At 45.2% G+C, this 14,628-nt stretch overlaps 2 protein-coding genes across 2 annotated transcripts; both read right to left on the bottom strand.

Moving 5' to 3' along the window:
- Nucleotides 1-33: 33 nt before the first annotated feature.
- LOC109482645 lies at nt 34-8,873 on the bottom strand. Its single transcript, XM_019785460.1, has 7 exons — nt 8,188-8,873; nt 6,667-6,814; nt 6,076-6,226; nt 4,488-5,749; nt 3,907-4,148; nt 3,340-3,501; nt 34-1,743 (listed from the first exon to the last, which is right to left on the bottom strand). Exons 1-7 carry the CDS (start codon nt 8,357-8,359, stop codon nt 1,439-1,441), a joined length of 2,442 nt encoding a protein of 813 aa, XP_019641019.1. The 5' UTR covers nt 8,360-8,873; the 3' UTR covers nt 34-1,438.
- Nucleotides 8,874-10,215: 1,342 nt separating this feature from the next.
- On the bottom strand, nt 10,216-12,938 carry LOC109482437 (protein THEMIS-like). Its single transcript, XM_019785143.1, has 2 exons — nt 12,765-12,938; nt 10,216-11,704 (listed from the first exon to the last, which is right to left on the bottom strand). Exons 1-2 carry the CDS (start codon nt 12,934-12,936, stop codon nt 10,233-10,235), a joined length of 1,644 nt encoding a protein of 547 aa, XP_019640702.1. The 5' UTR covers nt 12,937-12,938; the 3' UTR covers nt 10,216-10,232.
- Nucleotides 12,939-14,628: the final 1,690 nt, after the last annotated feature.

Here is a 14,628-nt window from a genome sequence, read left to right as displayed (position 1 = left end):
TGTTTCAAACTTGGTCCAGGTATAAAAGACATAATAACATAAATATTTTTCACATTATAACAACAAATCACACTTAGGAATTTAAATTGATGACAACATAATGGACTGCATCATTTTGTAGAGGATAACGTGGCAGCTTGTATCCATCCAACATAATTGTTTCAATGTACACTTTGAAGCAACAATGCACACTTAAGCTTTGTACATTCATACATTGCACACATAATAAGGACCTCACTTAGTTACACAATTGCCTTCAGTTGTTCATTGGTATCCATGTGGCTTTGATAATGAGTTTTGGTTGAAAATCTACAGTATAATGTCTGTTTTGCATATTGTGTGGTTAACAGCCTAAAACACCAGTTTTGTACAGTAGATAGAAGCTGCTTAAGCCTAGACTGTAACTTTACTGTGTAAGGTTTGTTGAACCCCTACTCTTCAATGGGAGATTTTTAATGTTCTGGAGGTGTTGCTCTCCTCAAACATGGGGCCCCCAGTCTATTGAGACTGAATCTTTGTGAAGCAGTTCCTGTAAACATGATAGAAACTGCCCCAAAGTGACCTGATTGGATTCCAGAGATGGTGGTTGCACATAGCACAAAATGTATATCTTTCCCTTAGTCCGATTATTCCACCATTGGGCCACCACAGATGGCCTGACAACCAGTTTTGCCCACCCTTCTCTGTTTTCTGTTCTTACTGTTTCACTATAGTGTCATGCTTTAGTCTATATATTCTCTGAAGTTATCCTCCCATTGACATAATAGTACCTTGTAAGGTAAATGAGAAGTAACCCACTTTTTGGCTCCTGCCTTAGCTCAAAAGTCTTGGTACATTATACTTAAATCCTTAACCGTTAGTTAAATCTCCACCTATATTGCAAGCTGTGTAAGGCCCATAAATTAGCCTCGAACCCTCAGTCTTGCTAGCTTTTGTCCACTTTCAACTTTTAGCTGTTGGAAATGGACTAAAGCCAACAAGGCTCCAGGCTTCCAAAATTAGTAGGGCTGATCCAAACACTGAAACAGCCTTTCCACTTGAATATATTGCATTTATATTTATATACATGTAACATTAGATGTGGTATGTGACTTACTGCTTATAAAAAGCAGGGATTAACTGATTAAGGGGATTTGACCATGTTAAGGGTAACATTTCCTATTGAATCTGATTGAATCAGGCACATGGATTCTATGGCGGCCAAACTCCCCTGACATTATTTTCCTTGGTTTTTATTCCTCAATACCACTGGGTGGGATTGACTTTTCGGTGAGCTTGTATTTTGTTCTCGTAGAACTTTTTCTTGGCTTTCCTAATTTTCCTTTGGATCTTGTTTCGTAGGCTGCGCCAGGCACTGTCATGTTTATTTGGCTAGCTTTCACTATTTTTCAGCCACTTAGTTAGCCTGGTGCAGACTACCCTAGTGACCAAATTAAACCTAACAGTCAGAACCCGAGCGTCTGGCCAGGGGAATCTTGTTGATCTCCTTGGTCTTCTCCACGAAGTGACTGAGCATTTTGATCTGGAAATCGTCCATGTAGAACTCCTGGGCCATCTGCCGTGGCGTCATCTTCAGCACCTCGGATCCCGTGATGCCCTGGGCGTGGAAGGACTGGACCGTGTCCTCGCTGAAGTGGAAGTAGCGGAGTAACCGGGTCATGTCCTGGGCGGAGAAGTCTAGGATGTTGTAATCCTTGGGCGGGATGGTCTTCTCCGCTGCTGTCGGGTCGCTGAAGCCTGAATCTGGAAGAAATAAGAAAGTGAAAGTTTATTTCAAATTCATTTCCGGTGGCTAATTGCAAGAACATGATAACAAAATGAACAGTAAAAATGATAATAAGTAAAGCTAATGCTACTTTGTGTATAGTTCTTGTTGGGTTTGATTTCTTTCCTGTGTGCAGTGGAGTATGAAACTGCCGACATTTTGCGGGATGTATGAATTGGGAGGTTAATAGAAATGCAGTTTTGGTGACCATTTCAAATGAGATTCAACATGCAAGTGGGTTAGTACAGTTTGTCCATAACTTTGTCCATATCAACCTTTCCATTATCTAGAGTCACAGGACGTGAGAGGGAAAGGTGTAACCACAGAGTGACTAGCCTTTTTGGAGGGGTAGCGAATCTTGGGGAGCGGACTAAAGCTAACGGACTAAAGGACTCCAGGCTACAGAGTGACAGGTCTGAGGAAGGTCGAATTGGAGGTCAAAATTTTTTCCTTGCAGGCTACGGTGTAGTCAGTACCAGTAGAATATGCACAGAATCAGCAATTCACATTAATGAGTGAAGAGTGAAGGATGAAATCTACAACAACCTTGAATATGTCATACAGCTGTAAAATCTTTTATGTCTTGTTTGTATAAATTGTGTGACCATTGCCAATAGGCATGAAAGATTCTCTGTTGTTCTGAGTTTACTTTACAGTGTGACAAACACTCTTGTCACACTTGTTTTCACATTCCACAGACTGTACATACCACCGTCGCCTGTTTACAGGAGGTCAAGGTCCAGAACTTTTCTCTCCTCTTATCAGAAAGAAAGCAGTCAAGTTCATGGCTAGGTCACTGAACAACTAAACAATCTAAACAGGACTGGAACCGTGGCTAACAACGATGACTAGGGCTGCGTACCTAAACGTAACATCAGGTACAGGTACAGGTACTGGTACAAAGGTTTAGGTACAGGTCCGGACCTGTACCTGTACCTGAACAATTTGACAAATTAACACGTGTTCTTCACTTTTTCAATCATGACACAGAAACAATAATAAAGTGTTGGAGGGAAGGGAAAATGACTGACCTCTGACCTGATTTGAGTTTGTTGACCAATCACAACCCTGGATCAGCCACACTCTCGCGATGTCTCGTGAGACTGAGGATCTCAAATCAATCGACGGTGTTTACGTCTTTTCCAGTGCTAATTTTTCGTCTTTGTGGTAGGATTTACCTATCTTTAGTCATATACATGGTGTAAACTAGCTATTTCGGTATATACTCGTTACTTCATGATCCGGTATTTTGGACCTGTACCGAAACGATTTTTACGGTATTGGACCGGTACAGTGTACCGGTCCGCAGCCCTAACGATGACCATAGTATCACATTTTAAAGTACTGCTGTCTCTATGAATTACTCTCCAAGCAGTTTAAGGTTAGGCCTGTTCGGACTTCTTTACCTTCTTTAACTTTGCTTTCTATTTGCTCAGATTTTCATTGGCTATCTTGGTGTGCGCAAAATAGAAAACACGAAAAATCGCCTGCAAACTTCTAAAATTTCCAAAAATAAGCTTAAGCGCAAGACAGAGATCACACAATACAAGAGTTAGTACAGTACATACATGTACCTGTGCTAGTAGTACTTATAGTAGAAGTCCTAGTGAGTCCCTGCTGGGTGTCGTCAGGTCTGTGCCCACGGCGTGAGGCTGGTCGGGGAAACTGTTTCAGGGACGTCACAGTCCCGAACTCAGACTCCCTGTTCATGTCCAAATACTCATCACTGCTGTCGTCTGTAGTTATGGTGGATGGAATATAGATGAATTGAATACTCTCAAACCCTCTTAGCATTTAATTTGGTAACTGAAACACGTGTTTGGAAAAAAAGCAACACATGCAAGCAATTGAGACTAGTCCAACCTGTGTACAAGTGACCGCCTCTGTATATATATATATAAGGACCAACTGATCACTTTTTGGTTGACCCTTTGATACTAGTACTCTTTCCTATTGGTACAAGTATCTAAGAATCATGCACTGGTAGTCAACAGTGACCACATGTCCCACAAAGATCAGTAAGTGGTCATGTATTACATATTTGAGATGGCTAGCCCCGGGTCCAAAATGGGCCGGCAAATGTTATACACAGGACATTTCTAAGTCTACAGTTTACAACAAAGATACAGTTTACACCTTACCGTCATCGTCTGAAAACTCCACTGCCCGTGACGCGGTCGGTGACGTCATGGGCGTGACGTAACTGCCGTCGCTGTCGCCCTCCTCGGACACGTGAGACAGCTGTTTGGACAGAGCTGTCTTCATGAACTGTGCGGGGAGGGACATGGCCGCGGCCGGGTCGGTGGGAGAACACACCGGCGTCAGGTAGTCGTCGTCCTCGTCACTGCTGTCTATCCACTCGTACTCGTCAGGGTCCCTAAGCCTACGGATACAGAAACAACAGGAGAAACAGGTGAAATGTACTGTAAACTTATTTTTGTAAACATAAGACTTGCTCATGTCAGAAAGTCATCCCTGCTGCCTATTTACTCGTATTCATCCGCGTCCCTACAGGAACGGGAAAAGTTATTAAGTCCTTCCCACACCTTAATTCCCGTACTCTTGCCCAAAAGCCGAGTGCTAGGTAGAGGAAACAGTATGTACTGCGCTTTAAGTCTTTGGTGTAACCCTGCCGTGGATCAAACTCCCGATGCAAGGCGAACACTCTACCCACTTGGCTATTGCACCGGTTGCAAACAAATGTCAGGCAGTTAATGCTTACCTTATCTCATCTTCTGTGGGGGACCTTGGGCTATGACTTCTAGCTTCACACCCTGTCTGCTGACCACTCTCGCTGCTTACTTGAGGGGGTGTTTGTGCTCGTGGCTGTTTCTGAGTTTGTGGGGTTGTCTGTTTCTGAGTTTGTGGGGGTGTCTGTATCTGAGTCTGTATCTGAGTCTGTGTCTGTGTCTCGTCGGTTCCTTCCGCGCCTGTCGTCGTCACTGTTTTCGGGTCTGGGTGTTCTCTTGGGCTCAGTGGCCCCTCTTTCACCCGTTTCATCAACTTCTTGAATCCTTTCTTGATGCGCAACTTCGACGGTTTGGCGGGAAGGGTGCTCGTTTGGAAGCCAAGGGCACCGGAGTCCCCACGACCTTGAGCTCCCAGCCAGTCATCAGGGAGGGAGGCCTGGCGCGGCCGGCCCGTTACTACTACAGGTTTAGGCCCCGCCTCCGATCCATGCTTGGGCACTGGCGGGACTTTGACTTCGGTTGGGGACGTGGCTTCCACATCGGGGGTACTGAAGGACCTAACTCCCCGGGGGCGAGGAGGGACGGGGGGCACCATCTCAATGTCTTCATAAGCGGACACCAGCGTACGTTTCTCTAGGTAGATGTGCTCCGGTAGTCTTTCAATGGGGTAGTACTTGATCTTGACTTTGTCGTCAAGTTCCGTGTAAAGCTTTACTAAGTGTTTGACCTTCAGACCTGCGTGCAGGGGGATCTCGAATATCGGTTTGTCCGGAGATTCGTTGTCGTACTCGCTCGCAACGACGTAACCCTCGTCGTATATCCCCTCCACGGTTATCGTGTCCATGTAGGCGAGGGTCTTGTCGGGGAACCTCGGGTCTCCTCTGACTAGCCCTAGTCTTACCGGCAGTTCTGGGCGACCGTTCTGAAACAGTTCTCTCAACGTAAACTCCGACTTCTGCTTCTCCTCCAAGATTTCCTCAAACGGACAGACCATGGAGAGGGGGATTCTGATCGGTTCTACTTGGAGCCGGCCGCTTTCCGTCCTCTGTTTGCGCGTGCACAGGAGATACTCCACGTGCCCGCTGGGCTGCCGGCTGCACGGGACTTTCCCCTTCTTACCCGCCGGCGTGATGACGTCGTCCAGGAAGACCGAGTCCAGGTCCGGATGCGAAACGGGAACAGTTTTCGTGGCACGAACTTTCCCCTCCGTCTCGGATATGTACAAGTCGTGAACCGTCGGATAAACTTGCGGCCTCTTCTCGAAAACCCCGCGGTAGCTTTCCCTGATGGCGACCTGGATTCAAGATTCAAGATGTATTTATTGAACATCGCAGTGGGGGTACCACTGAATTACATTCAATTCACAGTAGAGGTTTAACAATTGTAACAGCATACGATATTGCACATAACCAGCTTTTGTCCAGTATTGCACTTGATATCAATGAGTTGCCATGACAAGGGACAAATTCCTTGGTCATACCTTTATTCTAAAGTCAATGAAAGAACAAAAAGCATAGGGGGTCTAAATCACAGCATAGGGGGTCCAAATCACAGCATATGGGCCCCTGCACTCAAACAGGCTAGTCAGAACCCTGAATACATATGACATAGTCCTTGTACCCTGGTGGCCTGGTCCCGCGCTAACACCGTCCGGACGGTCAGGTCGTAGTACACGGACAGGCGGACGCCCTTCTGGATCCTGACCGCCGTGCCCTTGGGTTGGAACGTTCCCTCGACTGTCTCCACCAGGACGGGGAAACCCTGCCCGTACCTGTCGTGGGGTTTAAAATCATCTTCATTATGTACTTGCTGATTCTCCCTGAGCACAAAGGCCAGCTAACATCTAAAATTTGTGACCATAAGCATGTCCAGATCACGAGATATCGAACTACAAGTTCGGCTGCAGTGCCATAACAAGCCGTCTGGGGGCCCAAAATGTAATCATTTCGAGGACTCATCAAAACGTATACGTACCCACCTGCCAAATGTCGAGACAATCCATTCAAGCCGAATCGAGTTATCGTGTTGAAGCACAGACACACACACACACACACACACACACAGAGAGAGAGAGAGAGAGAGAGAGAGACTAAACACACACACACACACACACACACACACAACAAACAAACGCACACGCGCACTCTGTCGTTAACTTCTGGCGAATGTAACAAACAAACAAAAAACAAACAAACAAACAAACAAACAAACCTGCGGCACAGCTCTGACAGGTCCATGGGTTGTTGGAAGTCCTCCCCTCCTGTCGTGACTGGTCGTACGAAGATCGGCCAGCTGACGGGAAGAGTCTTGCGCATGCCGCCGTGACGGGTCACGATCTCCACCTCTCTGTGAGGCTGACCTGAATGAGAGAAAGTGAAAAGGGTAATTTCAAACGTGTTTTGATCACAAACAAAGGGAAAGAACCCGTACATACTGTACGTCAAATATGCCTTCAAGTACCGGAGTTATCAACCAAGATTTGAGGTGTTCAAGATATGAATCCTCGAACTATCGTAGAGTGCACTCGCTGCCACCAAGTACAGTAGGGGCATCCTCACTAGATAGCTTTAAACAATGTTTAGACGTGACAGTGTGACAGTGTGACAGGTCGTTCGGTGTAATGTAGCCAGCCCGCCGCACCGCGTGCCTGCGAAGCTGGTGTGTTACGCCGAGGGGCGGTTATACCGGCTATACAGATACAGATATAGATGCACTGGAAGACGCAATACATTGCATCTAACTGCCCCTCCTACGTACGATCACGAAAGGACGGAGATACAGCATATAGGAAACAGCAAGTCCGAACCCGGAAGTGACTGTTGGTGGTTCTTTACATGCCAGAGAATGCCATTCGACTAGATTATCCGTTACTGTTTCTGCAACAGCCAATCTGTATATCATTATTAGTCCTTAGCTTTAATTTGTCTATCATATCGGCTTCGTAAGGTGCTGTTGTTGTTGTTGTCCTTGTTTAACGTCTAATATATCGCTAGACGTGGTCACTTGGTGCTCGTTTTCTTTTGGGTATGGCCTCGTCATAAGGGCCAGTTAACATTCGTCGTATTAGCTATCTTGTATAAGTCACAAATTGAGGGTATTCTTGTGGTAGCCGTACATGCGTCGTGCAAACCTCAACTGTCCTGTTACAGAAAAGGCTGTCTCAGATCTTTGTTGGTTTTGCCACAGCCTGCCTGGAAATCTTGCGGCATCAGAATCGTGCCGCGACCCACGACGAAAGTGGCGCGCCCCTATTTTGTAACAACTGCGGTAACAAGTCTGACGATCCCCCTGCCGTATTTACTGTATACAACTACAGTCAAGAGTTTCAAGGAAACAATATTTTCAAACAGTCCTTCCCTGGCTTGATAAAAATTGCTATGAAACGCACTTGAAGAACAGCTGACACACTTAGGTGAAAAGTGTAAGTGCTCATTATAATCTACTTTCAATCACGGTATATACATTTAGGTTTCGGTCACGAACGTAGTACGATCGCCGTTCGGTGTCAAACTGAGGGCATGTTTTGGATAGTCGTGCAAGTGACCTGCAAAATTCGGCTGTCTTGTTGAGGAAAAGGTTGTCTTTGATCCTTGTCGGCTGTAGGTTCTGATACAGACTGTTTGAAAATCCAAAATCGCACGACCGTCGGACCTGCAACGAATGAACGTGACCGCACCGTAACGAAGTTATTTATTTCCGGGTTGGAGCCGAGCAGAGACTCCCACGCCTTACCTCTCAGCCTGGGCGCGTGCTTCGCCGGTAGAATCTTGATCACGTCGCCGATGGAGAAGTCCCGGTCAATGTTGGTGGCGTACAGGCCCTCCGCCACCTCAACTGTGGCGGGAATCTCGTGTTCGGACACGAACTGCTCCAGAGTCATGACTGGGTCCTTCGCCGCCGCCATTGTTCTACCCTAATCTCCTAGCAGATCTTTCGGTGGCTGAGAAGACAGTATCGAGTCGGCCAGGCAGTTACCATTTGCCATGCAGTTACTATTTGCCACTGGCGTATAAAAGAGATACCAGTACAAAAAGATAGCGCCTAGAACAGCCTAAACCTTTGCTGGAAGATAGTATTGTTCCTCAGGGTTAATAAGTCCCCGCCCGCCGACCTGTAGCACCTGAGGAGCTGTTGAAAGTGTAAACAAAATTCTCGGTCGGGTCAGACTCGACAGGTAAGGCACGGAGCGGTGACAGCCAATCGCGCTTGTGTGGCCCACAACGGTCACGGAACAAAGTCGCATGACGCAAAGAAAGTACACAACAGGTGTTAATTACAATGAGCTCATGATTTGGCAACTACCAAACTTACGTACAAATATCAAGTAATGGCACGGAAAGAGGAACAGAAACAAAGATTCTACCTTTGGTTTCACTGTGTAAACTTAGCAGTAAAAAAACATGTCTTACGTGTCAAGCAGAGGCCAACTTCCTCGTCGTGACGTGCAGAAATGTACGTCTTTTCTCCACTATATATACCTGGCTTATATATACCTTGTATACCTAAGATTAAGGGCGGTTGATATTTGTGTGCTTGTGACTTGAAAATATGAAAAGCGTTTTTAATTTAATAGGTTGATTTTGTCAACATTAAAAGGCTATGCACCGAAATGTACATATTGTAAAGTATGGTTTAACATTCCCTATCTATCATTACATCTATGCTGGGGAATTCGAACTTGCCCTGTGCCACGCCAAATATTGACTCTACCTTTCTGAATTCTACTATCCAGAACCCCCTTGGAACTCCTGGCGGAAAGAATAACACAAATGGGAGTTTAACGGTGACTTAAATCTACACCTTTCAATGAGGAAACGATCTTGACAAAAACAGCAGTCAAGTGCAGAGACCCTGAAGTCCCCGTCACTAACGTCATGTTTACAGAAACAGTTCTGCTTTTCCTGCAACCGCAGCAACCACCAAAACATCTGCACAACAAACAGACGCACTGTACACTGGTCTTTATTGCACAGACAGAGATTCATAACTGTATTGTCGGAAGTGTCTCCGTAAAAATATTACTATTGTTTGCTTTCTATCAAGAATTGCGGAAGTCAGTGAACTATCTTATGTTTATCAACATTGTGACCTTACTCCTATCCTTTTGTATGTTGCATTCTTGTTATTGTCATTTGTATAAGAATAACAAAAAGTTATTTCTGCTAGCTGTTTGTACGTATACACGTCTGAATTCAGTTCGTACCTGTGGGAAAGTTTGTACATGTCGGATCTCACCCACAATGCTTCCGCATTATAAAAAAGTTTGTCAAAATTCGAAGACGTAGATTTATTTAACGAGTCTTGCTATTTTCGCTTGAAGTGAGCGATCCACAGATTTACAATTGCAATGACCCACCTCACATACTTTGAAAAATATTCTAGTCTGTACTTTGATACGATGTCTATTGTTCTTGTTTGTTTTCGTTTTAATCTTTTCCGCCCACATTAGGTCAGTCTGTCAGGGGACGTTCACAGTGCTTTTATAGGTCCGAGCAACATGCGCGATGTGAGACGACGCCCTTTATTTCTCATTTAGAATTTCATAAAAAACGACTTTTTGTGTTTTGTTGTCTTCTTCTAAATCATACTTTTATATTGAGCCTCAAATTCCACTTAGAAAATTAAGGGTCACCCGAATCGAATTTTACTCGCTCAACGGTCGTTCAGCGATCGCCATCTAGTGTCGGGGGCCTATAATTTATAAAGGCAAGTTTCAAACGTTTTGTGTGTATTTTGTACATTCATTTTTTTGATTGTATCATATTTCAATCATGAAATCAATCTTTGCTGTGCCTCAGATGTGATTTCGCCTGTCCGACCTTCCTGGTCACGGCGCCGAACATTCTGGACATGCCCTGCACCAGGGAACTGCCCCGGTCTTTAGCTGTGGTGAGGGTCGGGAAACCGCCGGTTTGCGCAGGGAGCGTCTTGCTGCCCCAGTGGTGCTGGTGATCAGAGTCGCTCTCCGACAGCGGCCTGGCGCGGGGCTGGTGTAGATCTAAGCGTCCCGAATCTGTAGGGTGGAACGTCTGCCTCCAATTTTTGTTCGGAGTCTCCGGGAGTTTGCGACGTCGCTGAAGTGATGCCTGCCGTAGCGGGGCCGCTGGGATGTCTTGTTTGGACGGATCGTTGTCAGAAAAACTTCCAATGGTTCTCTCGGCGGATGTGGAGGGACGGCGGATACTAGACCGGCGCGGCGGTAGGGGAGGAGGCGTGAGGATGGTTTCGTAAGTTGTGACGCTCGTCAGTTTCTCGTTGTACACGTCTACGGGCAAGAACTCGACTAGGTGTTGGGCAACGGCGCGTGGGGTGACGTGATCCTGCGTCCTCTGGCAAAGCTTGACCTTGACGTCCCCGTGCGTGGGCATTTCGAACGCCGACGACGTCATCGATTCGTCATCAGAGCGCCTGCGCAGTTCACTCACCACCAAGTACGTGTCCGTGTACTCGCCACGGACCGAAATGGTGCCGAGGGCGGACAGGCGGTCTTCGGGAAATCTCGGGTCACTTCGGACAACTTCGACATTTATCGGCAACTCGGGAAACGCGTGGACAAGTTCCCCGAGCGTGTATCCCTGTTTGTGCGTTGCCATGGCAACCGTAGCGTCCAAACACTCTTCAAACAAACAGTCGGCGAAGAGGGGAATTCGGATCGGGATTTTGTCGCCCGTGGTCCTGTCTCTGCGCATGCACAGTAGAAAGTCCACCTGTTCTGCAGAACTTGAACTCGAAGGCGCTTTTCCGACGACGTTAGTTGGGGTTAGTACGTCATCGACGCTAATGCTGTCCAACCTGCCAAGAGAAGACATCTTTGGCGATCTCAAGACTTTGACTTCCTTATCCACAGCCGAGGCGTACAGGTCGGAAGCAGACAGATACCTCTTGGGTTTCAGTCGAAACCTTCCCTGGTATCCCTTCCTGATTGCCAGCTTCGTGTCCCCACTTTCAGCTAAAAGCATCTTAACACTCTTACTCGTGTACACCACCAACTCACTACCGACTGTCAAACGGACATGATCAGATTCAAACCGTCCCTCCGTCACTGTGACCTCCACCGGAAAAACCGCTCCCCTTTTCGTCAGCAGCTCGCGAAGGCTCATGGGAGGTTGGAAGACGGTGTTGTCGACCGAACGCCGGACGGAAGTGACGTAGAGGTCGGAGTAGACGGAGTGGGTCCTCACCTCTCCCGTCCCTGACGTCACGATGTCCACTACGTCATAAGGAGGAGCGCCATCAGATGGGTCGTACCCTTTTTTGAAAAGAAAAATAAAATAAAACAAGCAATTAATTCTTTGTTTGCAAACTCATGACCGAAGGCGAATTGCTTTTAATACAGTCAAAGATAGTACAATACAATACTAGGAAACAGACGACTATTATGAGGTTTGACTTCTTCTTTTAAGGCAGTTGAAAAAGAACATGACAATAGACAAGTATTGATAATATGATATAGCATAATATGCTTCTTCGCAATACCGTGACCTTTAATTTAAGAGACTATAGCTATTTGAGTAACAGAAGTCGGAAATGACCAAACGAACGGACAATAACCATATAGCAGTACTTGGCCCATGTCTGTGTAAAATGTAATTCATAAGGACTTTAAAACGATGTATCTTTCTTATATGCTTTTTTACCCTTACCAATTTAACCCTCCTTTGAATAAGCGAAGTTCAAGCAAACTTCTCAACGGTCCGTGCAAGGTAGGCACAGCCCAGAAGTTAAACATTATTGGAATGTAGACGACAAACAAGTTGTTAGGTTAGTCAAACAACGCGTGAAACTGTTTTTAATTCATACGTGCTTGGTCTGAAATCAACTAAGTAGATACGATCAGAATGATCTAGTTGGAAGGGTTAGTTCGAGGAGACTGGATTTCAGAGTTCAGTTAGCAGGGAGGACGACATTTTGACACAGCACTATACGTACCGAAACACATTTCGACGCCGCCTGCTTTCTAATTTCACCTTACATTTTTCACATTCCTAACAATTATTTCGATTAGCGTTCCCTTGCCCTAATAATAAAAATAAAAAAGGAACTGATGTTTTATTCCATGTTGGTTATGAGGGCTAAGTTCACTAAGTACAGAATTGATATATCACTGCCCCCGATTTAAAAGGAAGCCGAAAATAATTCACTAGCGATATGTAGCTCTATGGATGGAAAAAAAATACACCCAAACAATAGATTAATAGGTCAGGTTCACCGATTCTCTAGCTTTCAGTTTGCGTGTTTAATGTCTTAACGTCGTTAAGGAAGTAATCAAATACCACTGAGGAGGTCTCATCTAAACTTCCTATACTCACCCCTCGGTCTGGACCGTCCTTTGGGCGGAAGAATCTTTATGACGTCCCCCAGAGAAAAGTCGCCGATGACGTCAGTAGAGTAGATTCCCTCCGTAACCCTGACAACCGCGGGAAGTTGGTGATTTCTGACGAACTGTTCTAAAGACATGGGGCCACCTGATGCCCCCGCCATTTTGGATTCCGCCATCTTTTTTTATGAGACCTTTAAGTTTATTCAGTGTCAAAGAACGTAAGTAGTGCAGTACCTACCACAAAGTGGTGGACTAGAACATACCTCGTAAAGTTTTGATGATAGGGACGTTTGAAAACTCCTTAGAATAAAATATAGCATTAAATACGTCGATGTGGTTTGACTTGTTTGGTGATTTTTTTCCCTTGCATGTGTCAAATCTCGTACCAGCAAAGAAGTGAAAGAAGTCTCGATATTTTACGTTTTTCACGAGTGGCTTACAAAATTCTGTTCTTTTACCATTCATTCTCTTTTCTTCATTCCATACTTTTGTATAAATCAATTGTAACAAGCAAGGGGCCAGCTCCTGGCCTGAGCACTTAGGAAGGCACGTAAGCAGGACTAGTTATCTTCCTTAATTCCAATTCCAAACAAAGTTGTTTTCCTCCTGTCGAGGTATGCAGTACTTTGGTCATTCTGAAGTGCTCATGAGTCTAAAGTACACATTCCGCAACCACAACGATATAGTATCGCATCTACTCGTACCAGGTTTCAGAGAGGCGGCTGGAAATAGTAGAAAAGAAACACTTTTCATTAAAATAACTTTATTTGAAGGAGTTATGGCATGGTTTCCACCTATTTTCATCGTCCCCTCTTCATCTGCAGCTTTAGGTGTCTGGTAAACGTTGGATAGAAAATATTCTGATCAATAGTCATGGTAGGGGTCAAAGGGCAATGATGTAGTATGGTGCCTGTGCACTGAGTGGAGAGTGATTGACTAAGGTTTTAAACGATATGAATGGACAAATCTTACACATACGTACAAGTTTTGTATTCCATACATACTCGTATTTAGGAGGTTAAAATAAAGGGAAAAGGCTGCATGCAAAGAATTTCACGCATGCATAATGTGCTCCTGATTTTATGTGAATATGTCAAACGTCAAACTTTATTAAAATCAACTTGACTATCTTACATTTTCCACGCAGGGATGTTTCTTGTAAAACCATACATTTGTCTCCTGAGTGACAACATTCGTGACATTGCACTTTGAAGAACCTGACTCTTACAACTTTGTTTGCCGTCCTGAGAACTATTACTGTAACAGCAGCTATGCAGCATTTTATTACTGCTTACAACCTCTTTCCACCTTTAACCTGAGCGATTAAAGATGTGTCACATCACGTAACAAATTTCATCGATAAAGAACGCATCCTTTATATTTTAAAGTCAGTATATTTTGTGTTTTGTCTTTTAAATCGGCCTTTTACATCGTGCATCGTGTTCCAATTACAAAATTAAGGGTGGCACAAATTCATGATGGATGCATGAGGATGGGTCGTGGCACTTTGGTGAGGTACAGTAGAGTATGCCATTATGTCAGGTTCCGACAGTCTGAAAGTGTTCGTCGTGAAAGCTAAGTCTGAGCGAGTCTCCTCCCGTTCTGTTGATGTGGTCCTTCCAGTCTCCCGCCGTCAGACGGCTCTCCGGCTGGTGCGCCCAGCAACACGCCATGACGGCCGTCCACTTGTTGTAGTCCCTGGGTAGAAATCTTTTACGGTTTGTTTTTTTTTGCTGTATTTTGAGTCATATTTTTACATTGTGCATTGTGTTCCAATTATAAAATCAAGGGTTGCACAAATCCATGGAACCCTGTGCATCTTGTGGAAAAGGGGTCCTACAAAGTTGTCGTTG

The sequence above is a fragment of the Branchiostoma belcheri genome, unplaced genomic scaffold (assembly GCF_001625305.1).
Source record: "Branchiostoma belcheri isolate BF01 breed outbred unplaced genomic scaffold, Haploidv18h27 scaffold6, whole genome shotgun sequence".
Lineage (NCBI taxonomy): Eukaryota > Metazoa > Chordata > Leptocardii > Amphioxiformes > Branchiostomatidae > Branchiostoma > Branchiostoma belcheri.
The sequence above is the reverse complement of the archived record's forward strand: the minus strand, read 5'-3'. Positions and strand labels throughout refer to the sequence as shown.

Bases quoted from the DNA above. Each gene is read 5' to 3' on its own strand.
- LOC109482645 (XM_019785460.1), bottom strand. From the start codon at position 8,359: ATGGCGGCGGCGAAGGACCCAGTCATGACTCTGGAGCAGTTCGTGTCC. The intron at 6,815-8,187 runs GTAAGGCGTGGG...TCTCTCATTCAG, and splicing joins GCACGCGCCCAGGCTGAGAG to GTCAGCCTCACAGAGAGGTG. The intron at 6,227-6,666 runs GTTTGTTTGTTT...ACCCCACGACAG, and splicing joins CTGTCAGAGCTGTGCCGCAG to GTACGGGCAGGGTTTCCCCG.
- LOC109482437 (XM_019785143.1), bottom strand. From the start codon at position 12,936: ATGGCGGGGGCATCAGGTGGCCCCATGTCTTTAGAACAGTTCGTCAGA. The intron at 11,705-12,764 runs GTGAGTATAGGA...TTTTCAAAAAAG, and splicing joins AGGACGGTCCAGACCGAGGG to GGTACGACCCATCTGATGGC.